At 37.3% G+C, this 20,826-nt stretch overlaps 2 protein-coding genes across 4 annotated transcripts in view; one reads left to right on the top strand and one right to left on the bottom strand.

Annotated features, from left to right (window-relative positions):
- The window catches only part of LOC149052776 (uncharacterized), a 93,488-nt gene that overhangs the window by 42,022 nt on the left and 30,640 nt on the right, over positions 1–20,826 (bottom strand). The gene's annotated exons all lie outside the window — the stretch shown is intronic.
- On the top strand, positions 3,935–18,863 carry LOC149052779 (uncharacterized). Of its 3 annotated transcripts, none has more exons than XM_089205698.1 (7): positions 3,935–4,051; positions 8,552–8,713; positions 9,185–9,364; positions 9,872–10,065; positions 11,927–12,023; positions 12,746–13,192; positions 16,360–18,863. In XM_089205698.1, exons 6-7 carry the CDS (start codon positions 13,181–13,183, stop codon positions 16,654–16,656), a joined length of 309 nt encoding a protein of 102 aa, XP_089061824.1. In that variant the 5' UTR covers positions 3,935–4,051; positions 8,552–8,713; positions 9,185–9,364; positions 9,872–10,065; positions 11,927–12,023; positions 12,746–13,180; the 3' UTR covers positions 16,657–18,863. The 3 variants fall into 3 exon arrangements, with proteins under 3 accessions (XP_089061824.1, XP_089061812.1, XP_089061816.1); XM_089205686.1 differs by lacking the exon at positions 3,935–4,051 and adding an exon at positions 4,561–5,048; XM_089205690.1 differs by lacking the exon at positions 3,935–4,051 and having other exon boundaries at positions 8,497–8,713.

Here is a 20,826-nt window from a genome sequence, read left to right as displayed (position 1 = left end):
TTTACGGAAGAAGGGCTAGGACTTTCAAAATAAATTATTTGTTTCTTATATCACTATCATGCCTTGCCAACCGGAGCTATACAGAAGGCGCTTGACCCATTTTGTGTCGGAAAAGGCAACTGGGACTACCCGGTAAGTTAGCTCGTTGGACGTTGGAGGGGAAGAAAAATATCTGTATAAATTCTATGCATGCTCAGCACTCTTGTAGTTTAAGCAATTTATACGACAGGATCCAACGAGCTTTAGATATAGTGGCCTTCCAAGGGTACTTGTTTGTTTTTGGTCTTCAGAGAAAGGTGATAAAGTGGACGTGGCCTCAATTGGCATGTCAGTAGTTTGACGCCATAAGAAACATTGATGAGCCGGAGTCCAGAATTATTTCGTTCAAAAGGAAGCAGTAAATAGTTGTTCACTGGATTACTGACGTCAAGGCGAGCAACCATGCAAGGTTCAGGTAAGATGCTAACTGAAGGAACGAACAGATCCACGACAGATCAGACGAACAACAAGCAATTTTAAAATGATACAAAAAAGTTTAATTCACTCTTAAATCATTCTTTGGGGAGACAAGTACATAAGTATATAGGAGTTTACCAAACTATGGTTTTGAAAATGGTAACGCTTTCATATCAAATGGGTGTTGTTCTGTGTAATGGAAAAAAACTTCGCACCTGAACCAATCCTTGGAATGGCTTGAGAAAAACTCTGGGAGAATCTCTAAAGTTGGTCGTTGGACATAATAACAAGCCGGTATTATTAACGCGGTCGCAATGATAAAAAAACTGAATTTTTATTGGTGCCTGAGAGAATGCGGAGCTCGCCATATGGCACTAGGTAGAACCGGAGTCTAGCACGCCGGTGAAAAAAGTGGGGGGGGGGGGGGGGAAGTAGGGGACACAACATCCGATTTATGTTCTGTATCTTAAGCTGCTGTACTAATTTATCTTTTCGAACCGCCGTAAGTAGCAGACGACTTTTGCGCTCCGTCATCGTTCATATTATTACTTCACTTAAGGCCAGATAGGCTTGATTTCCGCCGCTCTATAGCTGGCCCAGTCTGTGATCCTCCCTGGTGAGATACCGCACTTTGCTTGAAGCGTTCACCTAGTTTCCAAAGTAACAAATCACATTTATTTTGTCTTGTTTTCCTTAGTAGTTTGTCCTGTCGGTAAATGTGCTCACGTTGTGGCTGGGTCATCCAATGATGTTCTGCCATTAAAATATATTCAATGGAGAAGAAACTAATTCAAACGGTAAGTTAACTGCCAAAGATAAGAAAGACCACAGGGTATAGACTTATTTCTTTTTATAGACCCCATTGCTCCGGTCTTGGAGCAAGCAGACCAAAGGTGATAGCAATGAACGACCGAAGGACTACTTCTTGTCTGCGACATGGCGATGAATTCGTCATTTAACCTACTTAGAACTTCATTCAGGTCCAATTTCAGCTTGTGAATCGTAACATTTGTCTGAATATTTCTTGTGAATGGGTGATCAAAATGTAGGGATCAATTTGTTTTGTCACTCGGTATGAGTACGCAAGGAATTGTGTTTTTCACTAAACCACTCTTTGTAGGAAGTAACAAAACTGCGGTGGTCAAAGGCTGCTTATACTGTCATTAAATAGGTCAGTGGAATGAGTCAACGATGTCTGGCGGGTAGCAGAAGGGTTGTGAGCTGTTAACTTTTTGACGTCAGTGTATCAGAAAAACAAAACCTAATTAAGGGGACCAACGGAATGGCGAGTTAAAGATAAGAAACATTAAACGGCATAAACTTATTTTTTGTATGGTCCTCATTTCTCCGGTCCTGGGGCAATGGGCAACTAAGGGGACCAAAGTGATCGAAATTTTTCAACGGAAACGAAAGATGAAAAGACTATTTTTTTTGTCCAAAGAACCGACTGAAAAATGTTTTTTTCTTGACGTACGTTATCTACACTTTTAAGTGTTGTGAGAAATCCAGATGATTTGCATTTTTTTGACTGATCTGTTAATGACGTATCAGCCCAACTTCTAGTAGGATAAGCATAGCAAAGTTCTTTGAAACCTCCGTTAAATCAGGAGGTTCTAGGGTGGCTTCTTTGCTCTGCATTGCCCTGCCGTGTAATCTTTGGTGAACATCGGACTGAATTTTAAAGATAAGGAAGATTAAAGGGTATAAACTTATTCTTTTGTATAGTTCCCACTGCTCCGGTCCTATGGCAATGAACAGTTAAGGGGACCTAAGGTGATTGAAATTTATCAATGCATAAGAACAATGAAAAATGTTTTTGGTGACGTGCGTTATCTCCACCTCTAAGTGTTTTGGGAGATTCCGATTTTTTCTGCATTTTACTATTGATTTTTCCAAGGCCCATTAGCTCAATACTAGTGTGATAAACATCGCAAGTTCCTCGAGAATTAAGTTACATCAGGCGCTTCTAGGGTATAAGCGTAGTCGAAATGTAATTACTTTAAAGGTAAGCTTCAGGTCAGTAAGCTTCTTTGTTGCCCTGCCGCATAGCCCTTGTTGAAAATTGGAATAAATTTAAAGATATGTAAGATTACAGGGTATAAACTTATTTATTTGTATAGTCCCCGTTACTCCGGTCCTGGTGCAATGAACAACTAAGGGACTCAGGGTAATCGAAACTTTCAAAGGATAAAAAAGATTGACAATGTTTTTTCGTGACGCACGCTATCTCTACTTTTAAGTGTTTTGGCAAATCCTGATTGTTTTGCATTTTCCTACTGATCTGTTGATGGCGCATCAGCCAAATTATCATGATCAATTTATGTGATGAAATGAAAGCCCCAAAGGATTTTTTGAAAAGAAAAATTGAACTTAGTCTAAGGAAATTAATCTCGTTGCTCGTTTTGAACAAATAACTAAGAAATTCAGGTAAAATTTCAAAGGGAAAGCGGCTTTCTATTTTGCTTGCGACGGTCCCCATAATTTTTACTGCAAGATAACGATATGTCTGCACATATGGCATGAGCATTTTTGTGATAGAAAAGACGAGAAACTTAATGAAAACAACTTATTTTCCTTTGGTAAGATATCTCTTGAAAGGGCTATATCGGGTGAAATAATCATCAAAATGCACGGATGTGTTTTCTCGTCATTTTTAGGGTCCCCACATGGTGGATTATGACTTAGGTAAAATTTCTAGCGCAAATGTAATTGTCATTTTCAAAATTTTGACCAAATAATGGGCTTGTTAGGTGGAGCTTTGCTAAGGAGAGCGATATCATTTCGATGGAATCCTGACGCACAAAGAAAGCAAAGGATTCAACAGGAAATAAAAATTGGCGGTAAATTATTAAATACACACGCAAAAAAATAAAAACAGTACAGACTGGCCCAAAAAAACAAATGCTCAAGACGGCGTAAGTTAACATGCTACGTTGATGGAATATATGTATGAATTTAGGAGATAAGATCTTGCTAGAAGCGGGTGCTCATCAAATACACGGGGTAAAGTTATTGTGAAAATATAGCGCCATAGTTAATAAGTCCACACGTGCTCTGCAAACGAAATTTCCCGCACAATTCTGTAACAGAAGTACGATGGTTAAAGGCTGCTTTTTCTCCTATAAACTAAGTCGGTGCAAGGAGTCAACGTTTACTGGCGGTAAGCAGGAGGGATGGAAGCTGTTAACTTTTTGACGTTAGTGTTATGTATCGAAACAACAAAACCTAATTAAGGGGAACCTGTTAAAGATAAGAAACATTAAACGGACAAATTTATTTTTTGTGTAGTCCCCATTTCTCTGGTCCTGGGGCAATGAGTAATTAAGGGGACCAAAGGTGATCGAAATGCGTCCACGGGTAAGAAAGATGAAAAGACTATTTTTTTTTGTCTAAAGAACCGAGTGAAAAATGTTTTTTCGTGACGTGCGTTATCTCTACTTTTAAGTATTGTGACAAATCCAAATTTTTTGCATTTTTTACTGATGTTTTAACTTGTTTATTTGTATAGTCCTCATTTCTCCGGTCCTGGGGCAATGAACAATTAAGAGGACCTTAGGTGATCGAAATTTGTCAATGGATAAGAAACTATTTTAAGGTAAGCTATAAGTCGCTATGTTCTTAACTTTTATTTTTCTGTTCTACATTGTCCCTACCGAATAATCTTTGGTGAACAACGGAGCAAATTTTAACTTGGTCCCCACATTGTCCGAAGACAATATTTTAGTCGTGCAGTGTAACTGATTGCTGTGATTATCATGATCAATTTATGCGATGAAATGAAAGCACCATGCCTTTTCCACGGGAAGAATTGAACCTAGTTTGAGGGAATTTATTTAGCTGGTCGTTTCGAATTGAACGGTTGACTAAGAAATTAGGGTAAAATTGCGAAGAGAAAGCGGCTTTCTTTTTTTCTTGCGACGGTCCCCATAATTTTTCACTACATGATAACAAAATGTCTGCACATGAGGCATGAGCAGTTTGGTGATAGGACAGAAACTTAATGAGAACAACTTAATGTTTCTTTGGGTCAGATATTTATTGGAAGAGGCTATATCGGGTGAAATAATAAACAAAATGTTTGGTGGGCAAAGGCTGCTTATGCTGTCTACTAAGTCAGTGCAATAAGTAAACGTTTACTGGCGGGTAGCAGAGGGATACAAGTTGTTAACGTTTTGACTTCAGTGTAATGTATCGAAAAACAAAAACCCTAATTAAGGGGACCCACGGAGTGGTGAGTGAATCTGTTCAAGATAGGAAACATTAGACGGCATAAATTAATTTTTTTTGTAGTTCCCATTGCTCCGGTCTTGGGGCAACGAACAATTTAGGGGACCAAAGGTGATCGAAATTTGTCAAAGGATAAGAAAGATGAAAAGACTATTTTTTGTCTAAAGAACCGAGTGAAAATGTTTTTTCGTGACGTGCGTTATCTCTACTTCTAAGTGTTGTGATAAATCCAAATGTTTTGCATTTTTTTACTGATCTGTTAATGAAACATAAGCCCAACTGCCAGTATGATAAGCATAGCAAGTTCCATGAGACTTCAGCTGCATCTGGAGTATAAGCGGAGCCAAAATGTAACTATTTTAAAGGTAAGCTATAAGTCATCGTTATGTTCTTCACCTTTCACTTTTCTGTTCTGTTCTGTTGGGTGACATCGGACCAAATTTTAACATGGTCCTCATATTGCCCAAAGACAAAATTCTCAGTCGTGCAGTGTTACTGATTACTGCGATTATCATGATTAATTTATGTGTTGAGGTGAAAGTACCGAGGCTTTTCAACGGAAAAATTGAACTTAGTCTAAAGGATTTAATCTAGTCGCTCGTTTCGATCAGTCGATTTAGAAATTCAGATAAAATTGCGAAGAGAGGGCACCTTTTTTCCTTGCGAAGGTCCCCATAAAATCTGGTGCATGATGGTGACGAGTCTGTACATAAGGCGTGAGCAGTTTAACGATAGAAAAGGGCAGAAGCTTAATGAGAACAATTTATTGTTTCTTTTGGTAAGATGTCTATTGGAAGAGGCTATGTCGACTCATAAAATCGGGTGAAATGATAATTAAAATGCACGGATGTGTTTTCTCGTCATTTAGAGGTCCCCACATGGTGGGTTATATCCATGGCAAAATTTTTAATTAATTGCGAAAATATTATGACCAAATAGACTTGACGATGTTTCCAAACCATGGACTTGAGAGGTAAAAGTTCGCTGAGGGGAGCGAAGAAAGTTCCATGAAATTGTGTGGCAGAAAGACAGCAACAGATTCGACATTAAAAATTGGCGGGTAATAATTAATAACACACGCAAAAAAATAAAACAGTGCAAAGTGGCTCAAGAACACAAAATTGCTCAAGACGGCGTAAGTGAAATTGTTTCGTTAATAGGATTTACGTATGAATTTAGGGGATGAAATCTTGCTGGAAACTGGTGCTAATCAAATACAAGGGGTAACTTTTTTCGTAGAGATACAGCGCCATAGTAAGAGTCCCCATGTGCTCTGCAAACAAAATTTCCCGCGCAATCCTGTAATCTATTACTGTGCTGATTAATTTAATTATGTGATGAAGTACAACTGCATATCGAACCTTTTAATGGAGAAACCTGGACGTTATTTATCAGAACTTACTTTAAAAATAATTTACCGTGTTGGTTTTTAGCTGAAAATCCACTTCAAATTCGGGGAATTTGTTAAAGAAAAAAACGGAATTTTTTTTCTTGTGCGGGAATGGCCATATTATTTAGTATGAGTTCATAACATGTTTGTGCGGTCTTAAGTTGCTAATATTCTCTGTGCTGCAATATGACCCTCAAGATAATTTTTTGCGATGATAGCGACCTAAGGCGCCCACACGGTCTGTACACAAAATCGTTTGTCATGCTGTTACTGGTTGTTCGTTGTTGTTATTGTCATGATGAAATAAGAGGATAAATTTGAAGCTATCGAATTCTTTTTTTTTAAATAATGAACTTAATTTAACAGAATTTGCCGTACAGAAAGTTAGTTAGTTGGTCGAGTAAGAAATTTGGGTAAAATTGAGACGAAAAGACGGATTTATCCATTTGAGAAGGTCCCCGTTCTTAATCACTGATCACTCGGCGAAAAGTGTAAATACGATGATCACAATGTTTACCAAATATAAATTTAAGGGTTAAAACTTTGCTAAGGAGAGCGACAGCATTTCGATGGAATCGTGTGGGGGAAAGTGACCAAGAAATTTGACAGGGAATAAATTGGCGGGAAATTATTGAGGGGCCAAAAATTGATCTGTACAAATCGGCCCAAGGACGCAAAATTTCTCAAGACGGCGTAAGTAAAACGTTCCTTTGATGTGATTTATTTGTGAATTAAGTTAATGAAGCCTTGCTGGAAAACGGGCGCCAATCGGGGTAATCTTTTTGTGGATATAGCGCCATAGTAATTCACAGAGTCCCCTCATAATCTAAAAATAAAATTACCCGCGTTATCTTATCACCTTTTACTACGATTATGAATTTATGCGATGAAGTGCAGCTTTGTAGAACACTGAAGTTTATTTTAAAAATTTGTCTGTTGTGTTCGAGTGAAAAAAGGGCTCAAACAACTTGCCATCTTTTAGGAAAAGCAAAGGAACGGTAAATTCATTGGACAAATGTTTGCTACTTTTTTTTTTTTAATTGGAAAAATTTACAAAATGTACTTGAATAGGGCGTTTGTTGTCTTTTGCCCGGCCCGCGAGAAAGAAACGTCTGCTGCTATTTGCTAAGGGAAGGTCAGAATCATGCGGATCACAGTAGAGATTTTGTCACTACCGGGAAAGATTCATGAAACTGTTGCAACATTTCCATACATGATTTTAAAGTTGGCGTAAGCCCGTTTTTGGGGATTTTTGGAGGAAAAGGGCGGCCTTTTCAGATCTAAGAAATCAAAAGAATGCGTCCTTCGGAATACTCCACAGCTTAAAAAATAGTGTAAATTTATTGATCTTAAAAATTTTGTGGTTATGTATTTTTTATCAGTTTGTTTATTTATTTGGTAGCAGTCCTTTACAACAAAGAATGACCGAGGGAGGTACATCGGTTTTGTCAGACTCTCAGATTCCCAACTAAAGGCAATTCAATGTACTTTACAGCTACCCCGCATATAGGTGACATGGAACTGCAACAAAACTCCTTCTTCCTCTTAATCCAAGATCATTAGACTACAATCCCTTTCAGACTCTATTTTATGCTAAACTTCCTCGTACATCTTATTGTGTCCAGGGAAAAACTGTTCGACTAAAACCGTAGCCAAAGGTAATATGTGTGACACAGATAGAGCAAACAAAAGAGAACAATACCAAAACAACAATATTATTAGAATGGTTTAGACGAAGAGGGTCAGCTTTAGAAAATTGGAACGCTTTGGAAATTACTAATAGACCATGGAAAGGCAATTACATTACTTTTCTTGCTAGCTTAAAAAATAGGCAGCCTAACCTTGCATGTGGCCACTGATATAGTATGACTTTTATAACATTGAAGATAACTAGGGGTTGTATCATGATGCTCGAATGTAGTGTTGCAGAAAATTTCCATTCACATGTAAAACAGTAAACTGCCGTAACCCACGTATCTATGAGTACCCTGTTTGTGGAGAGAAAGATGATTCGCGAATATAGTGATTGACTGACATTCAGGCAATAACTAAATGGTAACAAATAATCATAATAAAGATAATAATATCGGTAAATTTATAGGGGCTAGCTCGAGAACCTAACTGTTCTGTCTCTAACCCTTTAACTCCCAGAAGTGATCAACATGAAATTTCTCCCGATAATGTCCTTATATTATCTTGCAAACAGCTCATGAGAATATTCAAACTTATCAGGTAGAAGTTGTTGTCCTGATCTAACACCAAATTCTCACAACTAATTTGTAAGGATATGTGTAGCAGCTAGAAGGGAGAATTACCAATCAGATCTTGGGAGTTAAGGGGTTAAGGCTAAAAGTGATTAACTCATTTACAGCTACTTACTCATTTCGATAATATATATGGATTTGCCTCCCACAGGAGGAAGTAGCCACAAAAAGGGAAGCAACATGATCAACGGATTTGGTATAATTTTGTTTTAAGGGTGAGGTGTGTTCCAACAGAGAAGTTTTCAAAGGGTGATCTCCCTCTTCAATATAAAGGGGAACTTGTCTCAGAGGATGAAGGTTATCAAAGAGAAGATTTGCATGTGGAAGAAATAAGAAGCTTTCTCTTCTTTTTTAAGGATGGATTCCTGTGTTTATGGTAAGTTATTTTAATTATAATATAGTAAAACGTCACTAACCGTAAGCGCTAAGTTAAACAAAAAAGATTCTAAGGTAGTGGGGGAGGCTGTCCTAAGACTACTGTACACAAATCGACCTGAATGAATTCAAATAGGCTTCATGAGATTGTTAATCACTGATACTGAAATACATACTATTTTGTGTGTAATGTGCTTCATGATTTGTCATCATTTGCATATTACTCCAAATGAAATAAAATTACCATCAAAATATATGGTACTTTTTTTGCACTTTTTTGGCTTTATCATGAGTTGCATTTAAGTTTCATTGTAAATAAAGTAGTTGTGTAATTTTAGATGGGCTTGGTCTGCGCCACACAACCAAAGGAAGAACTGAAACTAAGTCATTAAACCTTACACTACACTTTTACAAGGAACAAATTGAGACTGCTCTTTTCCAATTATAACTTTGATTTTTGTGGATTTTCTAGCCTTGATGCAACATTCTCTGCTGGACTTGGAAGACTAAAAAACGATAATCCATTAAATAAAGCAAATGAGAAAGATTAACGGTGAAGACAAAGTGTGCCTTGCCCTTTGTGGACTTCGGAACGGTGAAGGTCTACACTGTGACCATGAAGTTAGAGATCTTCCCTGGCGAAAGCTAAAAGGTATTGCAACCTAACCATTAATAACTTGTTTTGGGAGACTTGTGTCATACTTAACAGAACTGCAGCAACTCTTTTCTTTGCTTGTGTTTCAGTGTAACGGACCCCATGAGCTATCAGGGTGTTTGCCCCATCTCTTCTAAAGATAATTTCGTTTTTTTTTTCTTGTTTTGTTTTGTTTTTTTAGGGGAACATTCTTAGCCCTTAGGATAAAAAATTATAACATTTAATTCTCCATTCCAGAATTAGATTTAGTCAAATGCAAACCGTTTCAGTCCTGTTATGATTACGTATATTAATCTCTCTTAACATGAATATTGAAAATACCATACAATCTGTCTAGATATCATGACAACTCATACCATCCTTGGTCAAAACAATCTAAAAGTTATTTTTTTAATAATACTTCAAATGATGACGACAACGATTATGATGATGGCTCCAATTATTCATTCCTGGTTTCACACAAATTAGCAAAACTCTACACATTTCTTTTTCTTAACCACATAGGTAATGAGAGCAAGGCAGATGGACTAAAGAATGGGACAGTAAGGTGCAACACAAAAAAGAAGAAAATATGAACAAGGGCAACAGCAGTCCTGACAATGATGAAAGTTTCCACATAGATGTAACAACAAATTCTGAAGAGATTTACTCCCTGAATCAGATCAATGACTGTCTATTTACAGACTCCTTGGAAACTGGTATGTACATACAAACACCCTCTATTATATAAACTGCAGATGTCCCTTACACTCTGAGCCCATCAATTCTTAGGGCTCTTTGGAAAATGAGAGATATTTTTTGATGTTACAGAAATAGTTTTCCAATATTAAATCCCCACTGAGTTTTTTGCAAGTGGCTTTTGCCATTTCAAATGTCTTCATAAATATCATTATACATTCTCTTCCAACGTCAAAGGTAAGTTGCAACCAAACAAAAGCCTTAAAAATCATAAAAACAATGAACTATTACTACCACGGCTAAAAGTAAAACAGTGGTGTAAGAAAAGTGCAAGAAAAGGGGAGGAGGAAAAACAAAAGGTGTAAGACTGCTTTTTGTGCATAACCAAACTGCGGAAGCTTATGATTTGCATCTGAAAGAACAGTATCTATAAACGGTGTTTTGGACAATTTCGCTCTTCAGACCCTCAAAGTGACTAAAAGAAACGGTTTGAATAGCTTCGAAAGACATTCTCAGACAAAACTCCCAGGAGCTAATGCGTCAAAAGATGGTGGTTTTGACATAGAAGAGTTGAAGTTATTAAATGAAGTTTGGCTCTACTAAGAAATAATGATTATCACAAAACAAGAAAAAAACTGTTACATTCCTTTTTCTTAACCATGTAGTTAATGAAGGTAAGATGCCAGTAAAAGATGGCAAAGTTGAGAGTAAGGTGCAACGCAACAAAGAACAAAATATGAACGAGAGCAACAACATGGCTGATGTTGATGAACAATTCCAGATAACTATCATAACAACTAAGGATGTTTCCTCCATGAATCAGAATAACTAAATATCTGCAGACTCCTTACAGCAATTTCACGAGTGGAAACTTGGGTTGTGTGATAAGGAATGCTGGGTAAACGATGAAGCGAATTACAAAGCAATCGAATAATTAGAATCTCTGCCTTTCAATTTGGCTTAATTTAAAGGTAGTCACTAAATTTATATTGATAGCCACATATAAAGCAATTACCTGACATATTTCGAAGGAAAAGGAACTTGTTATGCTGAAATAAGCGACCACTTGCCACACAGGTCTATCAGAGAGTATCATTTTACGAAATGGCATTGTAAGGGAGATACAAACTGGAAAGAAACATCTAACTAGTACAATAACACAATTAGTGATCAATCCTAAACTACTCAGATTTATTTTATTGACTGGTTGGATTGTTTTAATTTGGAGTGATTTTTGTCTGGCCCGTATCTCGAACAATATGATCATCTCTTAATCTGGCCATTCAGTTCCACAGTAGTTGTCCTTGCTCAACCAACGTTGCCATTTTGTATAATTGCTTCAGTCAAATTTCCATAGACAGGTCATGTTCTACTCTCACTTACTTACACTTTTGTATACTGAACTGATCATGCTCCCTTATTGCAAAGAATTTCTGTAAGGGGGGGGGGGGGGGGGTTTCCAAATCCTTTTTCGGGTTGAGTTGTTCAAAGCTAGGTTTAGATAATCCAGGCTTAGTGTGAAATCTGGTTCCAGATCTGAAAGCTTTAAATGAAAATTCAATACAATTCTTTTTGTCTCCAATTTAAAAATTGGATGCTATGAAAAGAAAAGAGAAGATTATCCAAAAAAGGCTTTTGAAAGAAGGAATAAAGAGGCTTGGATAAAAATTTGACCTTGGGTTAATGCTTATTGGCCTTTGAACAACTGGGCCTAGGAATCTCTCATCAACTTCTTTTTTTCCCACTGGAGCATATATATTTATAATGCTTTCCTAACTTAGAAGTTTCAAGTTACAGTAATTAAGCTTTTTTTATTTGTTCCAGTCTTGCCATAAACAAGACTTTCAGCATAACTCACTATTTTTCCTCTTGAATTCAAAGGGGAAAGAAATCTACATCTCCAGTTCCTTCTTCTTACAACGGTGGAATAATGCATCGCAGAGCAATGCACCTGAAAAAGTCCTTCATTCTGTGTCAGGTAATAATGATTATTATGATAATAATACTTTTAAACATGCTTATAACATAGCATGCTTGCCCTATCTTAGTCCAAACCCTAATTAAGTCGTATTTTCATCTCCTACTTCAACAAAGTCTCCAGTTATCAAGGAAAATGTCATGAAAATTCTGGAATTGAGCTTCTTTAAGACACTCAAACTGACTGACCAAAAACATTGCCTGACAACAAAAATGAAACCAGGAAGGGTAGATCTAACTGGTGGCTAAATCTGTGGAATGATAATATTATGATTGCAAAAATGTACTATAATATTAAAGAGTCTCATGCTGTTGCATCGATACTTTTTTGGTTTTTCCTTTTTTTTTGGTTCTTTATTTTTTTTTGCCTATTTTAGCTTTCTAATTTCTAAATTAAATCCGGAAAGTCATTCTTTTTAGCCTTGCCCCCTTCTCCTTGGTATTTTCATCAACCCTGACTGGGTAACACATTGCACATCCTGATGTCATGATATCACAATTACAGCAAAGACAGTGAGAACATTTTATGAAGTCTTCAAAAAGTTCAGCATAATGACGTGTTTTTCTGATGCTAACAATGCCTTTTTGGGCCATTAAAAAGAAAATATTTCTGTTTCATTTTTTATATTTTAATACCTTGGGGGGAATTTCTATAATTTGAGTTTGTAAAATATTGTTTGAGTAAACGTAATTTATGTTTTAATTATCATACTTTTAAAACAGATCAGACATAGTTGAGATTCGTAGTAAGTGGGGCAGGACTGTAACAGTAATTTTGACACCTGAGGTGAAAAACAGCATCGACCTCCTCAACAAGACAAGGAAAGCCGTGGGTATTCCAGATGAAAATCCATTTAATAGTTGCTAGGTCAAATAGACAGTCAAATTTGCTATGGAAGGCGGCCTACCTCTGTCAAACCTTACAGAGATAGCCAGTACCAAACTCAGAAAGTATATGGCGACCATTTCCCAAGTAGTCTCTCTCAAAGGAACAGAGGTATACCGACTAAGCAAGACACCTTGGTCATGAAATCCAAGTGCATGGAGACTTCTACTGTCTTCACGAATCTGCAGTTGAAATTTCCAAAGTGAGCAAGCTTCTTCTTACAGTCGGTCAAGGTGAAACAAGAAAGTTCACAAGGAAAACACTGGCGGAAAATGACTGAAATGGTGAGTACAAGATTGTAGGTGGTTTCAATTTCATAACTAGTTTCTCTTGTTCTTCTGTCTATATTGTTCTTGAGAGCCATAAACTACACATTTTTTTGTTCTTTACAAACACGTTTAAGGTGCTAACTATGTTAAAAAAGAGAGAAGAAAGATCGGTCGCTTACCAAGTTGAACTACACTAGGATGTGATCCTAGACCGTTTCATGCTTAGCTGCCAACCTCGTCCCAAGGTACATCGGTCACTTTTTCAAAGTGGCAGCCACGCGTTCGTAGATTCCCGTGCATAAGGGGATATGCATGCTCAAACAATTACTTATGGGGACTACCAGCCATACTTATGGGGACATTTCTAAAACAACTAGTTATGGGAATTACTTGCCATTCTTAAAGAGCTTATGACACGAATTTTTTTGCGTAAATATTTAGCTTATCATATGTACAAACCAATTCCGATTGAAGAATAGTCCTAGACTTAAAACTCGGTTTTTTTCGGGCCCTAAAGTGCTTTTGTCTTAAAAGTGTCCCGTGGACTGGTAACGAATTAGCGGCTGATGATGTAGAAAACTGTGAAAACTCTCAGTCTACACCAAAATACCTTTCACATCTCTTGCAATTTTGTATAAGTCAGCGCTGAAATAATTTTGAAATAACGACCGATAGCGATGTCTACCTACCTTAAGTAAGCTCTACCGAGAGTTGTAATACATCGTACTCAAGTTATAAAGAAGAAATGAAAGTTGCGAGTACGGTTCAGCCCTAAGAAGGAGAAACGCGCTGCATCAAACGAAGATTTATACGAAGACTGACAAAGGCGGTTTCCCGCTTGCATTGTTTAGGTCAAGATTAGAACAAAAATTCCCGTTACTGAATGTCTAGTTTGCTGCGCTTGTGTTTTGTGGATAGCTGTGTTCGTTTCTGTTGCAATAGCATTGTTAGTGAGTGTTTCCATCCGACAGATGCCAGTAGGTAATTTATGACCGGCCCGGTAACAAGAGAGCCTACGCCACCTCCACATGATGCAATCCCATTGGCAAGCGCCTTCTATTAAAGTATTCACCCAGGACAACGATAGACGACACATAGGAGAAACTAGAACCCACTCCCCATACAAGTCCGTAGGTCACATACATTTATGAGCTTCTTGTATGAAGGAGGTTAGGAACAACCCTGGGACGGATAGTAACGCACCAGCAAAGGACACAACACGGCATCCAAGACGATCACACAATGCACTTGATATAAGACCAAAAAAAAATTAGAACCCATGGCCATGGCGCCAATCCACGCTGTGAAAAGAAATCAATAATATGATCTCCATGTATAAAGAAACATGTCATTCTTTTTGTCACGGGCGTGAAGCAGAGGCAAATTTTTTTAAATGCGGCAGCGACTGTTTTACATCCGTTTCATGACCAATATTATTAGGTTCCTCTCGGTCAGTGCTCTAGTGTTTCGTTGCTGTAGAGAAATTCCCTTGGTAAACCAAAAGCTAACTTTTGAAGAAATAATCAGTTGTATCACGAGGCACGATGATTTTCCACCGAAGAGTAATCGAGCAGTTCTACTGCAAGTTGCTCCTTCTCCCATAGATTGCAAAGGCAGAAGCCATGGTCACGGTCGTCGAGCCGGTCAAACCAAAAGGAAAACGAGTGAGTTTATAGTCATCTGATTCAAGTTAATCTCATATAGGCATTTTAATAGAAAAAAACCTTATTTAGTTTAAGTGCAGCATTGCCATATGACCCATTCCGCACAAAGGAAATAACGAACATCAGTATTATTAATGAATATTTCGTACGCATCGACTTTCATACGGCACTTGAATTCGTTACTATCTAATTCAATAAAATTTGTGTTTCCTTATTTATATCGTTGCGGTGCTGTTATCCCAATGAAATTGCTAATATTGCTACTTTTGGTTTCTTGAGGGTAGGGGGGAATTGATAGCTCGTGAGATGGATTTTCGGAAACCTAGGTTAGGAGAATACACGGCCCCTTTAAGCTTGTTTTTATGCCATTATCCGTCAGAGGTTGCACACTGTTCACGCAACAGGATATCGGTCAGCTCATGAAAGAGCTTGAACTTCATTACAATTGATGTAAATCTTTTATCAAAATACGATGGAAGCTACAATTGGTGTGATATTCATACGATAAGAAAAGCGCAAATGTAGTCATGTGGAAAGACAAAAAGTGTGAGTACATCTCAAGCGCGTGAAATAAACATCAAGAAGGAGCTCACCATTTTTCATTTGCGAAATGTCAGCCGGAAAGAATGTTGAACAATCGTGTATAGTGTGGAAACAGGGCCCTTAATCAGCATTCGTTTTAGCTGAATTCATCGGTTATGTTACCCTTATTTGTGGTATGTGTTCGCAACAGGCGTCTTCGAAGCCGGTACGGAGAATAAGGCCGACGACATTAAAGAGTAGAATCTCCTCGATGTCGACGATCGAAAGCGTCCATTTTGGCCATACAGCTACGTCATTTGGAAAGTCGTGTATATAATTGCCCGGTTTATGTGTATTATTCTTGTAGCGAACATCATTGGGCGCTCCAGCCACGCACTATGTTCGTCCTCTCTATGATATTTCTCCTTTCTCCACCATAATTGCTTACGCGTCTTCACAGTTTTCTACGTCACAGCTATATAACATGATTTTGGCCGCTCGCTTAGTGGCGACACTTTTTGGCCGCCAAATCGTACTTCCAATGGACCAAAAAATTGGTCAAGGAGAACCCGCTAAGCGCTATGGTTAATGATCTCTAATTTTAAATACAGTTATCAACCAGAAGATGCAAAATAAAAAATTTCAAAATTTCGTGTCATAGGCACTTTAAAGGGAAAAGCTCTACATAGCTACTAATGTGGACTACTTGCCGTACTTATGGTGACATGCTAACACACAACTACTTATGGGGACTACTTTCCATTCTTGTGGCGACATGCTAATACACAGTTACTTACGGGGACTACTTGCAAAGAAATTAACCCTCCCCCTTCCCCCCTCCCCCCCCCCGAAAAACGCAGCAGTCACATGGACATGGAAAATGTGGACCGGGGAATGTCAAAGTCAAAGAGTAAGTAGAGAAAATGATGTAATTATAAGAGGAGTAAGTTTTAGCTGAAAGCTTACTTGTTGTGCTTATTTTGATTTTCTTTACAGAGTAAGATGCCCATGTTTTATGTACAGAAGAAGAGAAGGAGGCAGTTTTTTAAGCACCCTAGTTCATTTGTCAGAGAAAGACGCTTTACGGGAAAATTGGACTGTAAGAACTGTATTTTAAAAGCAAATGGTGCATTAGATGGTAGGGACTGGCATGCTGTTAAATATTTTGTTAAGAATCATATTGACATTGGAGAAAGAGGGTTCTTGCCGCTAAAGTCCCCACCCTTAATGACAACCCTTAATACCTTGCTAAAATTCAACCTCAATAGCTGCAAGGACAACAAAAAACAGTAATTCATGATAATTAAGGGGTATTTTGCTGTTTCCAAACATCTCCAATATTTTAAAAAAAAACTTACCGTCATAGTTTGCGTGGATACCCTGTGATTCAACGACAAATAGAATATGTTATATTCTACCATAAATTTTTGGATATAGGCCAATCCCAAAATACCCCACCCAAAGTGTAAGCCACCAATCCTCCATTAAATTGGCTTTGTCAAGTGTAAAATGATATAAACTGTAGTATTGACATCAAAACTTTTAAAAGTCTTAGAATCAATATGTTATCCACTTGTAATTCCAACTCAAAATTTTATAATTGGACAAAATTTAAAAATAAGCTATCTTAAAAATAGGATTTTAGGGTTGTGTCCAGAATTTTTACATTATTTCGACTTTCTCAAATTCAGTCATTGATAACTATGGAGGTAGATTTCAGTATTACACAAACTAAGAGTGCTTTATTTAGCTCTTGATTGGAGTATTAAGATATAACCAATTGAAAGGGTTTGGCATCACATATTTAACTTTGTCAAACAATGACGTTATTAAGAAAACTAAACTTTTAGAATTGTATTTTAAAAGCAAATGGTGCATTTAGTGCAACACTTGCTTTTAAAATACAAACAACTTAAGGACCGGCATGCTGTTTAATACTTTTTGAAAAATCAGATTGACAAGAAAAAGCAGGTTCTTGCCCCTAAGTATAACTAATAGAATCGTTCTGTTTTTGTTATCTCAAAGTATAACTAATCCTGTGCAGGGTAACTTACTGTTTTGCCAAACTCTTCCAATCTCAGGGCTGTCACAAAGATCTCAAGTTTCTGGGTAACTACAGAAAGAAGGCAGGAAATTAAGCAGCTAGGGATTTCCTTTTTGGTTCTATTTTTATTCTATCCTCTATGAAAGTGGCCAGTGGTCAACTTCATATTCGCTAAGGAAACTCCCTGGTCCCCCGCCCGTAATGACTACCCTGTTACCTTGCTAAAATTTCACCCCAAGAGCTGCAAGGACAACAAAATACAACTGAGATAATTAGTATATTCGTTATGATGTTGGACATAATTGCTAAGATTATGATAGTTAAGGAGTGTTTTGCTTTGCATTTCCCAATATTTAAAAATATTACTAATAGTCAAAGTTTGTGTGGGTCTCCTAATTCAAGGGCAAATAGTATGTTCCAGTTGCCTCAAATTTTCTTCAAAAGTAATAGAGCTTCCCTTTATTTTATCAATCATTTTAAAAAGTTTCTATAGATTCTCATCACGTAATCACTGTTACCGAAGGTGAGCCCTACCAAGACTTCTTATAAATACTCCTGCGCTTACAGTTTTAGTGAATTGTATAATCCGCCAGGATCTAAGGCTCCTGCAAATGTTTGGGTTATACTGTTATAAAAAACACACCCTGAACATTTGGATATAAGCCTATATTAAAGTACCCAACCCCAATATAAGCTACCAAATTCTCAAATCTATACATCCTGATAGTAAGCTCTGTAGACCTTACATACCCGCCAATATTCTTAATATGACTAAACAGAATTTTTTTTTATCCATATCATTACTGTTTGGTTAAAGGGTGTAGTTTCAGCCAGTATTGCATTGTAGCTTGTAACCACTGATCCGGCCTTGTTAAGTTATAAATATATACAATGCAGTATTGTTATATGTATTTTGCAAAATATTAGAAGCAATTTGCCATCCATTTGTAGGCCTAACTAGTTTTTAATTGGTCAATATCTTCTTTACAACAAAAAGCTCCTATGAAATTATGAGCTCAGGGTTATATCCAGAATTTTTACCGCTTTTAAGTCTCTTACACTTGATCATTGATAATTCCAGAGGTGGATTTTAATATACACTAACTAAGAGTGCTTCATTTCTGGAGTGTAAGCAAAACCAATGAGAGAGTTTTGCATAATGATTTTAACAAAAAAATTTATAACTACAGTGGTTGAATTGAACTGTTATTGATAAAGCATTGTGAAACCAATATCAGAGGGTTGTGCAACCAAACTACGTCTTAAGTTAAATTTTAGTAGCCATTAGCATACAATTTTATGGCCAATCTCACTAAAAAGATGTCTGCAACATGGGATGCAGAATATCTGCTCTACTCACTCGTGAGTGGCTTTGGCTGATAACTCTCCTGTGACAGTTAAAAAGAAATCGCTGCTTAAAATTATATTAAAGTGTTACAGTTCCATTAACTTCAAACTTCTCTTGCCTTCTTTTTTTGTGAAAAGCCACATGAAGTTCCAAGATTATGAGGAGGGCTTACCAGTCTGGCTTATATATATGCTACGTGTAGGATGGAAGCCAATGTTAATTAAGTTCCAAGTACTAGATCCTTTTTTTCTTCTATAAGAATCTTTTTTAATAGGAACGTTTAGGCTGAGATTAGCCCAAATTTTTAAAACATTCTCAGAACATACCCAGGCTGAGAGTCAGTTGAGAACTTTTTCATTTTGCTCATCTTTTTTATCTTTTTTTTTAATGAAGAATAAGAGAAGAATAAATAAGGGCAAAAGAAATGTTAAACTGTGGTCAAACAGGACAATAAACTCAAATACTTAAGAATGCGGTTTTTACTGTTGTACGATAAACTGAAGAACAACTCATATTGTGGTGGAATTTAGTCCGTAATAATAAAACTTTCAGAACATCTTAAGAAAGTTTTCAGACTCAAATTGCATAAAAAAGAACGTTCAACCTCAGCCCCCAAATTAGACGTTAAAAAAAAGGGTGTGTTACCAAAATGGTACTTCAACTTGTATTTGTCAAGTATTGCCTTTCCTCCAGTTGGCCAATATCATGAGTTTTTCATACACCAAACTGAAAAGCCATCTCTTAATCAAAGAAGCCGAATTCAGAAAGCTTTTACTATAAATATTTTTGTGCCCTTTTCCTAAAATCATTACTGTCGAGTTGGTGTTATTGAAAGCGTGACAGTTGGACTTTTGTTGTAAACATTACAGGATTCGAGTTATATCAACTGTCTCTTGCCTTCTTCACAGAAAGATACCCGCAGGTTTGAGTTTCGAATTTGAAAGATAAAGATTAGTTCTTTCCTGCAAAGAGTATTTTATCCCAAATTGAAGGGTCACTTTTGAGATTTTTTCAGTTGGGCTTCCTTAAGTCGCAGTCATCCTTCATTGTAGGCATGCTATGCATGCAAAAGTTATTTCTTTGGATGGATAAGCTCAGGTGGGACACTAAGTGACTGACGTTTTCATTTTTGTAAAAAGAGAAAAAGTATTAACTTCAAAAGATTCCGACAAAAATTTCTTTCAATAAAGAGCAAAAAAGACCCATTCAATTTATCTGAAATGAATTTAGACACAGGTGTTTTTCTGGTCTATTGTCACTGGTGTCTGAATAGTTTTAAGCAACACTAAACTCCATTGGTGTCACACTTGCGGTAGTCTCCGTCGCAGCCGTTGTTTAGTCTCGCCACGCAGTGCAGTCTCTCTCCCATTGCAAGACCAAACAACGACTGCAAAGGCGATTACGCTAACGGGCCTTCATTATTAGTATTTAATCACGAGGGTTTTCTTCCGCTGCAGGAAAGTACCAGGCCTTAAGCAAAACTTCTTCGCCTTCTCCAGCAAAAGGAGAGGCGGTCCTCATAAGAGGGGTCTGGAAACAGAGACCCCACAAGTTAGGTAAGTATGTCCTCACAAGTCTTATATTAAAAGTAGTACCCACAAGTAGGCAAAGTTGAGTAATGGACAGGTCCCCATAAGGAAGTCCCCACAAAAAAAATTGGAATTTCCTCAATTCTAATCAAGTGTATAAAGAGTAAGGCAAACAAGCTATCAAACATCGTAGTTTTTATTTTGATACTGCCAGCAGAAGGAGGGGTCCCCGCAAGCGGTGTGTGTAAACACAGTCCTCACAAGTTGCCAAAGGTGCGTATGTGTGTGTGTGTGTGTATCCTTGTCCTCAATTTATATATCATTACCTTTATCAATGTAACTTATAAACTGTGTGGACTTGTTGGTTTATTGCTTGATTGATTGCTTGTTCAGTGATGCATTTGTTCAGTGGTTGAACTATCGTAGATATGTAAAAGTTGCAACCAACCCAGCCCTTCTGCCATTAAGAGATGCAAGATGGAGGGCTGTGGAGCCGAGTTTCCAGAAAAATCATTTGACTGGGAAAAAATAAACAGTATGGG

Source organism: Pocillopora damicornis, chromosome 1 (assembly GCF_964200805.1).
Source record: "Pocillopora damicornis chromosome 1, jaPocDami1.2, whole genome shotgun sequence".
Classification (NCBI taxonomy): domain Eukaryota; kingdom Metazoa; phylum Cnidaria; class Anthozoa; order Scleractinia; family Pocilloporidae; genus Pocillopora; species Pocillopora damicornis.
The sequence above is the reverse complement of the archived record's forward strand: the minus strand, read 5'-3'. Positions and strand labels throughout refer to the sequence as shown.